This window comes from Rhinolophus hipposideros (assembly GCF_964194185.1).
Source record: "Rhinolophus hipposideros genome assembly, chromosome: 15".
In the NCBI taxonomy this organism is placed as follows: Eukaryota; Metazoa; Chordata; class Mammalia; order Chiroptera; family Rhinolophidae; genus Rhinolophus; species Rhinolophus hipposideros.
In genome coordinates, this window is record NC_138061.1 from 43,240,650 (window position 1) to 43,258,133 (window position 17,484).

At 34.7% G+C, this 17,484-nt stretch overlaps 1 protein-coding gene across 9 annotated transcripts in view; it reads right to left on the reverse strand.

The window, feature by feature from the left end:
- Positions 1–17,484, reverse strand: part of JMJD1C (jumonji domain containing 1C) — a 267,004-nt gene that overhangs the window by 216,804 nt on the left and 32,716 nt on the right. Inside the window, exon 1 of one of the 9 annotated variants that reach the window (XM_081074654.1) lies at positions 10,249–10,774. The exons of 6 other annotated variants lie outside the window; for them this stretch is intronic. In XM_081074654.1, the coding sequence (XP_080930780.1) occupies positions 10,249–10,416 (168 nt within the window). In that variant the 5' untranslated portion in view covers positions 10,417–10,774. Of the gene's footprint in view, positions 1–10,248; positions 10,775–17,484 lie in introns of those variants that run through there. 2 more of the 9 variants (XM_081074657.1, XM_081074655.1) reach the window with 2 other exon arrangements.

Genomic DNA, 17,484 nt, shown 5'->3' on the forward strand with positions numbered 1-17,484 from the left:
ACATTAACATACTACTTCCTTCTTTGCTATTCCTGAGCCTAAAGATGTTTTCTGAATCTTACTTAAATTCATAATTTTGACAGATGGATCAGATGTTTCAGCTCCCAAGTGACGATCTTTCATAAGACATAAATTAGTCACACAGACCTCTCCTAGCTTTGAAAAATTCTAAAATCTATTCTATGAATGCTGACTTAGTCTCCGTCTCCACTGCATGTTCTACTGTTTCGACAATCTCTGGCATATGACAGGGAATCTCCTACATTTACAATATACAATTTTCATACAAATATAGCAAATACTAGAAGACACCTGAAATGATGAAGAAGCCAAATTCAACTTAAAATTTAAACACCAGCCATAAAACCAACGTAAATAATCCCAACAAAAGAGATAATAGATGAACAGATACCTTCACCACAGGTTTAGGGCAAGGGTAATTGAACCCATTCAAAGCGTTAGTAATGAAAAAACTTTTCATAATAACACTAAGACGTTATTTGCCTTTTCCACTCTTATTCTCTCATGAGTGTACAGAGCAGTTTTCTACAGGCTACATGTAGTGTGATAGCACTGTTCTGACAGGTAACTGAATTTGTGCTTGTTTGTTATGACTTCTTATTTTTAATTTTTAATACAGTAAAAATCAATAACCCACAAAAATCAAAGATCTATGGGATCCTCAATAATTTGTGAGAGTTTTAAGGGATACTAAGACTGAAAGGTTCTATACAACCAAGATCACACACTTTGCAGGCAGACTGCTATCAGTATACGCCACTTGATATTCTGCTTAGTGGTAAACAAGTCGCTTTTAACATGAACTGTATGAAAACTGTGCCTTAATTTCAGAAACATTAAAATGTGGAAAATGTACATCTTAAAATCAAAGAAAAGTGGCATTTCTAGATTCATGAATATTGTATAAAATATTGTTAAATTGGACTTTGTTTTTCACGAACACAAATGGAATAGCTAATAACTTTATACATCATTTGATTCAAAAAGAATCTGTTTTCTCATTTGACTCAGTTCATGCAACACCAAGTAATACCATTTTTAATAAAAAATAGGTCTAACATCACTTTGACATCAGAAACTTTTTATCAGCAAATGAAATTTGAAAGGAAACATAAAATGCGTTTTATAATTTCATAAACAGTTTACAGTATTTTAAAAATTCCAACAAAAGATTTGCTAGAGCACCGCAACAGTTTAATAGGTGATTACTGAATTTTAAATATCAAAGGATAGGGACAAGATGGACATCTAAACACTAGAAAGTGGAGTTTGGACTTTATCAGATAAGCAAAGGAAAAACTATTAAAGCGAGCTAAAGGGAAACTCAGGATGAGTAATCGGTCCACACTGAATAGAACAGACTGGAAAAGAAACAAATTTGAAGGTAAAAATATCACTAAATCCATGCCAGGAACAATGAAGGTTTGAACCCAGCGGTGGTACAAACTCAAAAAAACTGGATAGGAAGGATAGGGAGAGCAGACTGCAATTTGAAGGAAGAATTTTGTAGAATTCAGTAAATACCTACATTCTAGGTGGTGAAAAGATAAAAGATGAAGTCGTTTTCAGACCCAGATGAGACTTCAAGATAAGTCTCTGATGGGAAGCTGGTTTTCAATGAAGATAATAAGTTACATTTTAGACACATTATATCAGACTCAAATGGAGGACACTCATGTAAAGACACCAAAGAGAGAGATGGTGGATTCAAATTGAAGGCCAATGCTTAAGATGCAGATTTGTGAGTGATGATGCAGAAAAGTACAAGAAAATTTTCCAAAGGTAATAAGATTGAAAAACACAGGGCTGGCCCGGTGGCTCAGGCGGTTAGAGCTCCGTGCTCCTAACTCCGAAGGCTGCCGGTTCGATTCCCACATGGGCCAGTGGGCTCTCAACCACAAGGTTGCCAGTTCGACTCCATCGCAAGGGATGGTGGGCTCTGCCGGCTGCAACTAGCAATGGCAACTGGACCTGGAGCTGAGCTGCGCCCTCCACAACTAAGACTGAAAGGACAACAACTTGACTTGGAAAAAAGTCCTGGAAGTACACACTGTTCCCCAATAAAGTCCTGTTCCCCTTCCCCAATAAAAAAAAAAAAAAAGAAAAACACAAAACACAGTAAGCAAAGGACTGAACCTCTGATACTATTAAGAAGATGGGAGGAACTGTAGTAAGGAAAGGATGAAGTACCAAGAGGACCTGACTATAAAAAAATCAAGAAAAAGCAAAGGTTCAGGGAGAATATGTATCAAAGCAATAGGAGGGACTTAAAAAAAAAATTTAAAGGCTGTGAATTACTAACCATTTGGAGAAGCAATACTGACTTCTTTTGATTAATTTGCATTCTGGGGTATTTTCACCAAAAATTAAATGTAGTTCATCAAAACTTGTAAGTACATGAAGAAATATATATTGAATTATTTCAAGACCCAATATTGCAGCCTTGGAATATTTATTTTTCTACCTCAATTAGTCCAATCATGGAAATCCAAATCCTGTGAACTCATGTTGATCATGCAAAAGAAACATTAAACAGAAATCCCATTATTTAGAGGAAAATTTTGGTCCTCGTAATATAACACTAATATAACACAATAGGTATGTCATAACGAAAAGTTTCATTAACTCAGAAGTAAAAACTTTTGGGACAGATCTGAAATTTATTTTTGCTTAATAAATACTTCATTCCAAGACACTACAGGTAAAAACCATCAACATCACAATTCTAGAATTAAAGAATAGGAAAAATTCTGGATCTAGATCAATTCTATTCACTGTTTTGATAAATGAGAAAACTGAGGTCCACACTATAAATCAAGTGAAATGTTAAAAGTATTTTTGAGAAATGTTTCAGTGAAACTTAAGGTTTTTTTAAGCGAGCAGTTATATATCTCTATACATACTTATACACAATTCTTATTTACTCAAACTAATTTCAAAAGACTCACTACTAAAATCAGTTATGTTAGGCTGGTTTGAACAAATATAGATGAAACACTATACCTGAAATTTGCAATGTATTAAAAATATGTAATCCAAAATTTTTATTAATTCCAAAGAAGTCTACTAGCCAATTAACCCCAAAAGCAGGTTTCTTTACATTTATACTTTTTATTAAATATAGGTTTAAACTTACAGGTTTAAGCACTCATCTACCATGCTCAAAGTCAATAACAGAATTCCTATATGACTCATAGTTCCAACTGGTTGAGTCCAGGAAACTGGCCTAAACCATGTTATAACTTTAGAATTTTAGTACCATGTCTAACCAAATAATAAATGGATAATAAGCTGTTTCCTACTAATTTACAATGTATTTTATAATTAAATCAATAGGTTCTACATTATAAAATGAAAATAAATTAATATTTTCATCAATGGATTTACTAGACTAATTTTACAAAATTGCTCACATATAAAATATAAATCATACATGAAAAGATTCCATCTAATTAGACAATTTCTGGGAACGTTTTGGCATTTTTAACCATTTCGGTATTTAGTAAGCAACAATCTTAAAACAAAGGTACATTGTGTAATCTTAAAATTTATCAAATTAAAAATTTTATATCAAATAAAACACAAGTGTTAAAAATTTACATTGAAAAAATTGTTTATCTGAACATGAGGCAGAAATATAATCACTGTCAAATCCTGAAACAAATGAAATTAGCAATATTTGTGACACTAAATCACTACCATTAAACACCATCAGTATTAGTTTTTAAATACTAATTAGTATTAGTTTTAAAAACTACCATCAGTATTAGTTTTTAAATAACATAGACACAGACAATGGTCAGTGGTTACCAAAGGGTCGGGGGTGACAGATGAGGGTAAAAGGGACCATACATATGGTGATGGAAGGAGAACTGACTCTCGGTGGTGACACACACTGTGATATACAGATGATGTAATACAGAATTGTACACCCGAAACCTATGTAACTTGACTAACAATTGCCACCACAATAAACTTTAGTTAACAAAAACAAACAAAAAAACAATCTTTCAATCCCAAACCCTTCCAACCAGATGTGTTTTGTATTTCAAAACTTGTTGGATTTTATAAAGTTAAACAGAGCATATATTATGGTAGCTGAGTATGGTAGTACAGTGGATATACCGTATGTAAAAGTGCATATACTGTATGTAAAGCTGTGTTTACAAGTTTACAGCCAGCACCCTAAAATTAAGCACATTAATATTTCTATTACAAAATACTCAGTTCATATTAGCTTCTACTGGAAAAAAAAAGTTCAGTCAGTCAGATTTTCTGGATGAATCATTAAAAAAATCACAGATAAGGAATAGTGTACCAATATTATTTATCTGGTCAACAATGACGGAGTAGAAACATACAACATTTATGGTATACGACCTAAAAAGTAAAGGTTGCCATTTCTTGTTAATTTCTGAATAACTCTTTCCTGAAATTTCTTCTTAACTATCAGGGGTTTATAAACATACTTCCTGACATACAAAATCAAATTTATTAATTTTAAATGATTTAGAAAGTTAGACTTTGTTTTATATACATTAAAATAATTGTTCAAAGCTTTGGGATACACCTGCACACAATAAAGCAGAACATATCGTCCTTCTTGAAAATTGTCACTGAAGTTATTCAAAATTGGCTTAACAAAAGTGTAATGTCTTAACATCAAATAACAAAGGCCGAGTGTGTCAAGAAAATGCCTATCTTTCATACTCTTTCAAAAAAAATGTAATGAAATATTACCATGTGTATCAGCTAACACGCTTTTGGTTCCAAAGAAAAGAAAAACCAACAAAAACAAGACATAAATACTTAATTCTTCCATAATGAAAAATCCTGTAAGTGAAAATTCAATAGTGGTACTTAGGCTTCAGAAAACAATTTGATCAGCCACATTCTTTCTGTTGACTTCAATTCTACAAGCCTCTGTATGTCAGTTTTGTCTTCAAATTGGTTTACCTTAAAAGCAGAAAAATTGCTGTGGCAATTCCACACTCATACCCTGGCAATACTATCCTTGGCTTCATTCTGACTGGACCTATTTAGAGCATGCACTCATCAATGTAGCCAGAAGCGTTCACTTCCCTGATTGGCCTACAAATACATGGTCCACGCTTTCGTCAAACCATATCACAGATAATGGATATTGGGGAAGTAACCACCAAGGTACACAATGCCACAAAACAAAAAAAGATTTAAAATTACGAGTAATTAGTAATAGATAACTTGAGATGGTTAGTATGGATTACAGTATTCAGGAAATTTATGATATTCACTCATTTATTTACCATTCAATGAATATTTACTAAACAGCTATGTAAATGCTAGGTAGCGTACTAACTACGTAAGGAGGAAAGAAAATGAGTATGAGTTTGAGTATTGAATACGTTTTCTTTGTATGTAACTTGGAATTGTCAAAAATATATTAAATCTATAAACATAGGAAAATAGCCCATATTCTTTCAATTACATTGAAGTATCTGGATATTTTCACTTTTAAATATGATGACATCCCTATATGAAGGTAAGAACAGAATTCTCATGGTAAAATGTCATTAGTCCAATTACCCTGATGAATGAAAAAATTCTGTTTTAAATTAATGGAATCAAAATATGTGCCAGAATGTATATATAACAGGTCAAAGGGGAAAAGGTACATCCGTTCTTTAATTTTACACAGAAACATACAATTCACACCATCTACTGAGTGAATACCTCCTTTTATAATCAGGTAATGGTCATAACTACACAAATTATGTGCCATAGCTACAATTTACATACACCTTTTCCTTGCACCTAAATCTTTAGGACTACTAACAACAAATTCAACAGAGGGCAAAATCAGTCTATGTCTTTTCAGTAAGAAATAAAAGTCTTCCTACCTAGCAACTAAACCAATTTTCCCCATGGTTCAACTTATCCAGATCATACTAAACAATAAAATAAAAATCATTCACTCATTCAATATTTTGTGAATAAACTGGAAATTAGCATTATCAATACTGCAAAACCATGTTATAAATTTCAGACTTACATAAAAAAATTACACTAACAAAACTTATAAGAAAGTCAAAAGTTACCAACTCAATATGATACTTAAACGAAGAGACAGCTGAGCAGAAATGTATAGAACTAAAAATACATTAAACCTATAAACACAGGACTTCCTTATAAACAGATCAACCATAAATCACTTTAAATTTCCTAAACAGGAATATATTATTTGCATTTAAGACACACAAGATGTGCAAAATAACTTATTTTCAGTTACACAGTTTAGAACAGTTTAAGATCTACATTCCAAGGTTAGCTACTCCTCATTAAATTACCATAAGAAAATTCCCGAAAATACAGAGGGTGCAAAAAAAGATACACATTTTAAGAAAGGAAAAAATTATATTAAACTTGTAATACTCAATATATACCAATAACAAATGATGACTACAAGTCACGTTTGACTTCTGCAATTATAAGAAGTACTCAAAGTGGTTACCATCAGCGTCCAGACACTTCTGATTACGGGAAATACTGCTTGAGCACAGATAACATCTCTTAAAATGTGTATGCATTTTTTTGGCACCCCCGACCCCCAGTATAAGCAAATATATGTGTTTGGTCTATGAAAAACAAAAATAATTTGTTCCTTTTGGGTATTAAAAAAACCTGATACATTTTTTTAAATACTCACATTTCAGACAAGGTAAACTTGAAACAATGCTGCAATCACCCTAAGCATCAAGGGAAGGTGGTTAGATGAATGACTGGATGGATAATAAACAAGTAAATAAATGGCTGATAGATTATGAAATGTAAGTAAAACAAAGCGTAAATCAATTTTTGCTCTTTAATAAGTATGACAATATTATTCAATATTAGGCAACAGTACTTCTCAACTGCCAGCTTTCCTTCCACGATACTTCCAGAAAAGTTCCTCAAGAAGTAAGGCAGTGATAATGTTCAACATGTATCCCAGGGCAAAAACCTTCCTAAATGATGGGGCTAAAAAAAATCCAACATGATAAAGGCTCACAATACACTTTATATATTTCAACTTCTTCAACAACTTGGTCCTCCTGAATAAAAGGGATTCTGAGCCATTTTATTAAGTCACCAACAAACGTAGGTGAAATTATCAAAGCATAATTTAGGAAAAGTTCTACATTAATTTCATTTACTTAAGAGATCGGAGAGTGATATCACTAAAACTTCAGGCATGAAAAACTACAATTTTAGCCATAATTTATTTTTATCAAATCATATATGATCGTACTGTAAAGGAATATTTTTGCTACCATGGTTTGGTGGACAGAATAATGTCACCCCAAAGACACTTATGTCCTAATACATGAAACCTGTAACTACGTTACATTACATGGCAAAGGGGAATTAAGGTTCAGATGGAATTAAGGTTGTTAATTAGCAGATGGGGAGAGTATTCTGGATTATCTGGGTGGGCCCATTAAGATCACAAGGGCATTTAAAAGTGGAAGGGGAAGCAGGGGAGTCAGACAGAGGGAGAAGTGACCAGAGAAGAATGGTCAGAAATACAACACTGTTGGCTTTTAAAGAAAAAGAGGGTCATGAGCCAATAAATGTGAACTGCTTCTAAAAGCTAGAAAAGGAAGAAAAAAACAAATGGATCTCCCCTGGAGATTCCAGAAAAGAACATAGCCCACTGAAACCCATGTTAGACTTGTCATCTCCAGAACTGGGAAATAATCAATTTGTATTTTTTAAAAAATGGTTGTGTTAGTTAACAGCAGTGATAAGAAATTAATGCACATGGGAATTCCTCATACATAAGACCAAATAAAAGAATAATTAACTTCTGAGATAAAATATTCCCTAAACTACTTTCAAGTTTTGATAGTGACCCTTCCAAACACGTGCCATAAGTACATATAGCCAAGATTTCTAATAAATTTGCTAATGCTAAACTGTTCTAAGTTTCATTAATTTAGGAAACACGAATAAAAAAATGTGAATGTAAGCGTCTGGGAGTTAACTCTAACACTGTACGTTCTAGGCTGAAAAAACTCAGATTATACTAACAATTTTTTTAAAATAAAGACTGTTAGATAAAGAAAAACTCAAAGGTTCACATAATTATAGTTCAAAACACATTTTTTTCTTTTTTTGAGGTAATATTTGCATGTAGTGAATGCACAGTTACTAAATGTACAATTTAATAAGTTTTGACATATGTATACACATCCCTGTAACCAACCATCAAAATATAAAACATTTCCATCACTTGAGAAAACTTCTTCATGTTCTTTCCAGTCAATCCCTACCATCCACATATACTTTTCATTTTTAAATATCCAGCTTAATATCTTGCCTTTTACAAACATGATATATGTAAACCTCTCTTTATATCATTTAAATTTCCATGTAAGAAAGTTTTGAATGTATTTAACTTTGATAACTCAAATGTCACCAATAATATTCATAATTTAAAACTATATTTTCTAATTTTCATGAATCTACTAAAACAAAATGCTGTAGAAAAACAAAATATCACTTCATGTTTGCCTTGAATATTATTAAAATGCTTAATTATACTCCAACTAGCTTCTACATAAAAGCCAGGACAATTTCATATCAGAGTAAAAGGAGAAATAAATTCAGCACATGCTTTTTACACAAACATACAAAAAGTTACTGAATTGCCACAATTGTAGAACAATTAAGATCAAAATTCTTTTTAAGTAGTATTTTTTCTTCTTTTCAATGAGAATAACCAATAAAAATTTTAAAAATTCTTCTAGTCTGTTTTCTATTTTACATTATCAAGTCAGCACTAACACATGCCGTGTGACACCCTATTATTAATATACTTGTATATAGTCATGCAAAAAAAACACACAGAAATTCCAACAACAAAAATAGGTTATGTACATGTACAGATAGATATTAAAGTGAACTTGGAATTGTAAATCCATATATATATATGTATATATATATATATACATGTGTATATGTATATATATACATATGCATGTGTGTATATATATATATATATATATATATATATATATATATATATACAAGGAAAAAAATATTCCCAAGTTTGAAATTTTCAGTGAAAATTAAAAGTCCCAGGGCACTACCAATAAATTTCATGGATTACGTATTGATAAACTGACCTTTCGAAGCTTAGTCAATGTCTTGCCTCTCTCTACTCTGCCCCCTTATCTCCAACCTGTCACCCAGTGAAAATGGCTTGGAACACTGACAGAGCATATCCCTTCTGGAAATCGTACACGTTCCTACATTACTGAAAGAAAATACTGGCAGTGTCATGCGTAAGGCAAAGGAAAGCAAAGAAAAAGATAAAGGTTCAGCAGGCCATTTAACATTTTAATATACAATACTTTCTGCTTCATTCAAAATAGTAAAAAAAAAAAAAGGAACGATGGTTCTAAAAGCATTATTCACGTCTAACAAAAAAACCCCAACACTATGGAAAAAACAAACAAAAGAAAGGTACAAAGACACATAGGAAAGAAGGAAGGGGGGAGGGAGGGAGGAAAGGAAAAAAGGAGAGGTTAATTTCTATAGTCTTCGAAACCCAAAATTTTCATTTTCATCGTTTCCAGTTGGGAATCCAAACATCTGCTTGTAGAAAGAAGTTGAATCAGAGCACCAATGCCACGGCCTCTGCCAGGAAAGCACACAATAATCCTAGTACTGACTGGAAAACCAGAGATCTGTTTCTTTCCGTTTCTCTCTGCCCGTCAGCAACCTTACAGTAAGTTTCAAGTCTCCAATCTCTGCACCAGTAAGACTTTTGCGAGAAAGAGATGCTGGTGAAGCTGGCCCGCCACGGCCCCGGGAGTCCGCCCCGCCCGCCATGCCCACCCAGCACTACACACACCTGCCCGCGCGGCGCCGGTCTCGCAGCCCCGCCTTTTGGAAAGGTGTCTGCGGCCGCCCGGGAGCCGCAGGGGAAGCTACAGCCGACCCCCTCCAAGACAGCGGCCGAGGATCCGAGGCCAGGGCCTGGGCGTACGCCGGGGAGTCCTAGTCGGTGACCGTTCCCGTCGGGGAAGCTACTCTCGGGAAGGAGGCGACCCCGTCAGACGTGGGCAAAGCCGCGAGGTAGTAAGAGGGGCGTGACCGCCGCTCGGCCGGACGCGGCTAAGATGTCAGAGGTAAGCCTTCAAGGTGCGGGTATGAGAGCGGGGAAGCGGGCGCGGACTGGGCGCGGAGGGGCGCCGCTCTTACCGCCAGGTCCGGACTGCGGCTGTCCCTATGTGACACAGCTCGGATGACCCCCGCTCGCCAGCCCCGCCAGCTGCGACCGCTCTGCCCGCGCTCCGGCCGCGCCTCTTCGCCGACCGCCACGCACAGGAACCGCTTCCCCACCAGCTCCGGCCGCGTCTCCACCGCCATAGTCGACACTAGCGAAGCGGACGCTGCCTTATCCACTGCGAGGGAACCAACGAAACCCCGCGCCTACCGGCCGCCCATGCTAAAGAGAGCGAACCAGAGGGCAGCCGCAGCCCCGCGAGCGAACAAGCGCGGACTCGGGGCGCACCCGACGCTCTGCCCAGAAGGGCACAGCGACCTCGGTCTCTCGCAGTACTACTCAACACTCCCTGGACTCCCTGACTCGCAGCCTCTCGCTGCAGCTCCACACATAAAAAAACCAAACTGACAACTCTCCACACTGTGGTCGGAGGCCCCGAGGCAGCCCCGGCGGCCGCCGCCACCGCGCCGTGGCCAGTACTGCTCCGCCTCCCCATCCACTAGCGACCTGCGAGCGCGCAGCGCGTCTCCTTCCGCCGGCGCGGGCGGGGTGAGGGCGCCGCGAAAGAGGGTCCCAGGAACCACCGCAGACGGAAAGTAGTGCCCGACGCTTAGGCGGTCGCTGCGGGACCAGCCGGGCTACGAAGTAGAGAGGGGCGGGAGAAGAAAATGCTCTCTTTCAGGAACACTATTAAGAGCGTTTGAAGTCCACCTTTCTACTCGTCGCTCCTTCAGAAGTGGGGGTGAGGCCAAAGTGAAGTATGCTGGTTTCCATTCTGGGTGACAAAATAAACTCCACGTTAAAGGCCGCATCTCCAGAACGATGGTTTTTAGAACACAAGACCCCCGCCGTATGAGTTAGCGGAATTTTGCCTGAATTAACAGTTCTGTAGTCCCAGCAGCAAAGCAGAGCAACACTTTTAACTGAAAACAGTTCACGGAACTCAGTTACTGCAGAAAAACAGTCCACGATTTTAAATGAAAACGAAGAAAACACTGCCATCCTTTCATTCTTCCCGTTTGCGGAGATACTAGTTATGTGTTTGAGCTTTACACCTCGCTACTGTTAGTTGTAAGGACGCCAAACACTTGTCAATATCCTTAAAATTCACAAACGCCCGGTTGAGTACTTTTGATACAGTACTAGTACATACCTCAAACTCACTGGTCAGATAATAAAAACAGGGAACGGCTCTGGATTCAGTTATTAGAAAATACCGTGGAGAGAAAAGGATTTAGCCAATCACAGATCAGAAAAACAAATTATGTTTACTTCCCGTCCAATCACAACAGGACTTTGTAACCCATACACAGACAAATCTCAAACTTGGAACAATTACTCCTTTGGTCCAACCCTGGAATCCTTATAAATCAAACCTCATAGACTTCGATTTCAGTTATATTTTATGTTTTTAAAAGGTAGTTTTTAAAATTTGAGTTTTCCAGGGCCACTAATGATTATAGTCAACTACAAAAATCTAGCCCAATGAAAACTTACTCTAAATTTTGGTTTCTTAGAGGCATTCCTAAACCTCTACTCCAAAAAAAGAGAAGTTACCTTTTTAAAGGAATTTACATGAGTAATCTGAATGTTCAAAATAAACATAAGTGTTTTATCTGCTTTCTTAGAAAATCCAAGCTGAGCCGTTAGAAGTGGAAAAAACATGGCCACTGCTAATAGGTAAAAAACCAAAATTCAAGGAAGGTAGATTTTTAATCATTATGGCCTATTTTGCTAATCTAAAGACCAAATACACAATTTTAATATATCAACAGTGGAAGCCTGTTTCCACAATGCATACTGGCAAGTTGAGAGAAAAATTTAATTTTAGGCGTCCAATTTTATTTCCAGGCCCACTTTTACTACCTACTGCATAATATTATACTTAGCAAATCATCTTGAGAACTACAGACTTACATTTCTAAAATCTCAACTTGGATTAAGAAGCCAGTAAAATAACCTGGTGGAAACAACCTAACATATGGGAAGAGAAAAGACAGAGTAAGATCTGAATTCAGATACCGAATTATTAATGATTTGCTTTGTGATCTTACGCATGACACAACTGTTACAATGGAAATGCCTGCTTCCTAATCTTAGTGATATTCTAGGAGCAAGAGGGTAAATATAAAGTAGTTTGAGAAAACAGATGCAAATAACACTATTATTACATAAATCCCATTCAGTAAATTATATTTTTCGAGTATAGGTTGTCAGGTTGCCTTACATAAAATTGCCAGTTCAATTTTGTAGGCAAACTCCTCTAAATGGACCCCCCTAGGAACCCTCACTACATATTGAAAGCTGTCCTTTTAAATGTTCTGGAAAGCATGAAAATCCACCAAATCAATCAAAATATTTCTAGTGCAGAAACAAAGTTTTCAGAAGGCCATATATTCTCATAACATTTTCAATCAAATGTCTTATATACTTAGTACTATATTCCAAATAGTATTTTATAGAATCCCTTGATGACAGCCAGTCCCTAGTGTATATAAGAAAAAAGTTTACTAATTTGTGGATACCTTGCTATTAGGGAAACTTGAAATGCATTTTTTAACATGTAAGATAAAAAGACCTTAAAAAGATTTTTGTTTGCTGGCATTTTTTGCTTTGTTTTGGGGGTATTTATATTATTTTATTCTTGCCAGCAAATCATAACTAAATAACATGGAATTAAAATAAATTATATATGGAATTAAAATAAATCACATTTGAAACATTAGGATATTTGTTTGTTCAATCAGTTCCTTTACACCCTTTATTGTCATTAAGATCCTCAGAAAATGACAATATTAGTCAATGTAAAGAAGTATAGTATTTTTCACTATTGAAAGAAAATGACGAGAAGTTTTAAAATGACTATGTTTACTTATAGAAGCTGAAAAATTAGAAATATAGACTAGATCTTCTACTCTCTCAATCCCTACATGTAAATGTGTACATTAAATATACCCCCCCACAGACATATCAATTCAAGCAAATATCTTATAATCTATATAAAAGATACCTTGGGAGATTTTTTTTTTATATCCACAAAAATTTATCATGAAAACTATTTGGTTCGTTAAAAAAAAAAAAAAGCTAACTTATAAAGGAAAAATATATTCATTGCAATAAGGGCCATAATTATCCACTTAATTATCGATAATTAGTAGTTCATGAAGTTTAGTTTTAATAAGCAAATAGTTACTAGTTATAAAATTTTCACTTTTTGACCTGGTGTAATTACAGAAAGGGCCAATTATCCACTCTCATACATACCAGTATTTTGGGTCACCATGGGTATCTTATTTTAAAAATCACAGATAAAACTCAAATAGACAAAAAAAATTTAGGGTATGAATATTATAATACTAGCCACCACTTAAGAACACTTACTATATGTCAGACACTATGCTAACTGCTTCACACATCTAATCTCACTTTATTTTAAAGATAAAGAAAATGAGTTTTAGAGAAGTTTACTTGCTAAGAATATACATTAAAGAACTGGAATTCAAAACCAGGCCTTATGATTTCAAAGTCTCCTGCATTAGGCTAAAAAGTCAATAATAAGAAATATGAAGGTCAGTCACGTAGTTGCTTCCTCCTTACTAACACACATTATTCATAATTGATTTGTTTCACATCCTGCAAAGTTCTGGATATACGACCTCTGTCCTTGAGAAGCTCAAAATCTATGGGGAAAGATAGAGATAGAAATGCCTTGGTTTGTTTATTTAAGGAAGTATTGATAGAAGAACACACAAGTTTAGTGGATTTTAAGAAATAATTTTCAAATCTATTATAACTTGGAGGCCTTTATTAATTGTCAAATGTAAAGACTGGATTGGGTTATGAGGTCTTAGAGTATATATAAGAGGTACATTTATGAACTGTGGAAACTGTTATTAAAATGAAGGAAGCCAAAAATTTCAAATGAATTATGCAAGTGGAAGACCAAAAATAGTATGGAAATAAATTTGTTACCATGTTTATTATTAAATCCTAAATAATTTTTATTTAGATATTTTCCTAAGCACTTATTTAAACTGAACTCCTCAATCATATTTATGATACAGTAACTCGAATGTCACTTCCTCAAGGAAGCCATCTCTGAATCCCAGACTACGTCAAATCCCCAATTATGGATTTGCAAAACATCCCTTGTCTTGTCACCATTCTATCCATTGTCACCATTCTAAATGCCATTCTGAATGGTATTTATACCATTTATTATGTAATTGATTGTTTTATATGTCTCCCTTGATAAAATGTAACATCCATAAAGGCAAAAATAAACTATCTTTTTCATAACTATACTCCCATCTACTAAGCTTTGTGCAGAGCAGATAATGTTATTGAATTAATTAATGAAGGAATATAGCAAAATGTACCTTTTTCTAATTCCAACCCAACTAAAGGAACTTAGAATCTCTAACTCAAGAGTCCTAAATAAGAGTTCATGTCCTTCCTACAGGGTTATTTATCGCCTTTAAAATAATGTCTTACATACGTACATTATCTCATTTTATCAGGAAGGTACAATGTAAAAGCCTTCATAAAACTTGAGCTTCACCGGAAAAGCAAGGTTGTTCCTGGGAATATTTTCTAAAAGAACATGTAGAGACAAAAAGTTACAATTCACAAGAAAAACATTCATTTCATTACCAAACTACCAATTTAATGCAAAACCAAAAATGATCCTACAAGTATATATCCAAAACACCAGTCTATTTTTAGTATTCTGAAGAGAACAGTTTCAAACAATGTCTTTGATGGAAGCAACATACAAACATAACTTTCTGACTGTCTTCTTGATGCCATGTGGAATGAGCAAGAGAAAGAAGGAAAGAAAAAAAGGAAGGACTGAGAAAAGAAGCAATTTCTACTAGGCTTTTCAATTGGAGAGCCTTTTAAGCTCTTCACATTTGTTACCCCGTTTCCAAAATTTAAATTCTGGCTGCACAGGACCCTACCATTTCTTTTCAACATTTCCTATTAAAAATGAGACTATAAATCTGATTTTTAATGATAAAGAAGTTAAAATATTAGAAGAACACACATAATATTGGAAATTTCCTAATCTGTTGAATGAGGAGCTACAAGAATTAAAAGAATGTAAAGTTGCCATTGAGCATTCAGCAACGGTTTTCCTACCGTTTCACCGAAAATAAGACCTAGCCAGACAATCAGCTCTAATGCATCTTTTGGAGCAAAAAATTAATAGAAGAATAAAAATTAATAGAAGACCTGGTATTACATTACATTACATTATATTATATTATATATTATATTATACCCGGTCTTATAGTGAAACAAGATCAGGTCTTATATTAATTTTTGCTTCAAAAGACGCATTAGAGCTGATTGTCCAGCTAGGTCTTATTTTCAGGGAAACATGGTAGGGTGTCCCATGGCACTTTTTGTTTATTCATAACCTCTCTCATAAATGCCTCAACTATTAACTACCATTAAAATATGCTAGATGGCAGTTTGCACTGTGCATCTTTAACCGTTACATTAGTTCCTTTACTTAACAGACAAGTTAGATTCCTAAAGGATTATGTTCCTGTTAGTCTCACAAGCTTTCGTTACTGCCACATTAGTAGCAGCAGAGCTATATGTCCGAAATAAAGGCTCTGTTCATATCCATGAAAGTTAATTAAGGAAAAGAGCTTCTATACTTGATTTTTAAAACTATTAATATGAGGGAATGTCAAAGCAAAATCTAAGCTTAAAAAAGAAAGACATACTTACTAAAAATCTCAGCAGGCTAACTATACTCCATTGATGTTCTTCCCTACAGATGAAGATAGAGTCTACACAGTGAAGGAACTTTAAGATGAAGAACACTGTTTCTGAGGCAAATTTCTCAAATTAGTGGCCTCTGGCTTCAAAGAAACAAAACCAAACCAAAACAAGACCTAGCAGTGAAATATGGGGAATCTTTAGTCATTCTTTTCTTTGGCACATTCTAGAAAAAGCCACATGATTATATATAATGAGATTTATAACATACTTCAAAACAAATATGTAATAAAAATAAATTATGCCACATAAAGGAAAGCATTGTCTTCTTGCTCCACATATGCTTCGCTACTCAGATAATTTATTTATTCAATAAAGATAGTGTATAAAATACACTTCCAATTCCAAGTCCCGTGTTCACAGAAGCTCAGTACTTTTCCTTTAAAAATCACAGTTGACTCATGAAAACCAGACCTCAAAAATAGACATTAACTACAAACTTAAATTTCAAATCAATATCCCCAAAATATTCTGCTACTCCAGGGCATATTTTGGTATTATCTAAGATTAAATGGTCAAGAGAAATACTCAGGCTAACCAACTTTTCACAAAATATGCAAACACTTAAGTTAAAACTGGTCAATCCCCATTACATAGAACTATTTACTACTGGATGTTTTAAGATATATATTCCAAATGTAGCAAACTAGAAATTAGCAGTCACATAATATAGCCTAATGAAAGAGCAGGATCCAGGAAATCTAGGTTACTTTCTACCACTAACTGCTGCATACTTTGAGCAAACTACTTTGCTTCTCCAGGAATAATATATAAAATGTAGAGGCTCATATAATCTTTCAAGTTCCTAAAAGTTTGCTTCTAAGGCTTCTGAATACTTCAGCAAGTAGCAAAATATACCCTCCTGCAACGTGGTAGGTTCAAACCTGAAAAAGGTTAAGATATCGACAAAAGTAATCTTGTTTAGGAAAACAAATGTTTTTAGCCAGAAAGGTTCTATGTCAAAGGTCTCACAGAAGATATACATATCAGTCATTAATACATATGCGTACACACTAATAATACAGACCAAAGGACTTCCAAATTAAACACCATTGTAGAATGGCTACTTTCTTCTCTCCAAATTTGCTCTTAAAACTAGCATGTTAAAATAACCCATCAGAACTAACTTCAAATGGAGGAATTTTTGATATGTTATGCATTACAAATAACATTTGTATTTGAAACCTTTACCTTTATATATCTTTATTTACAATACCCAAAATTCCATTTTTCAACTATTCTAATTACAAAATTATTTTGTAATCGTTTCATGTGCTTTTATATCTATATTCACATGGAAGCTTCTTTCCCCACTTGTAATTTGTTTTGATATTCACAAGTTTTAAATTTTTATATGTCAGTATGCTAATATCTTTATGCATTGACCTTAAGTCATGCTTAGAAAATATATAGGTATT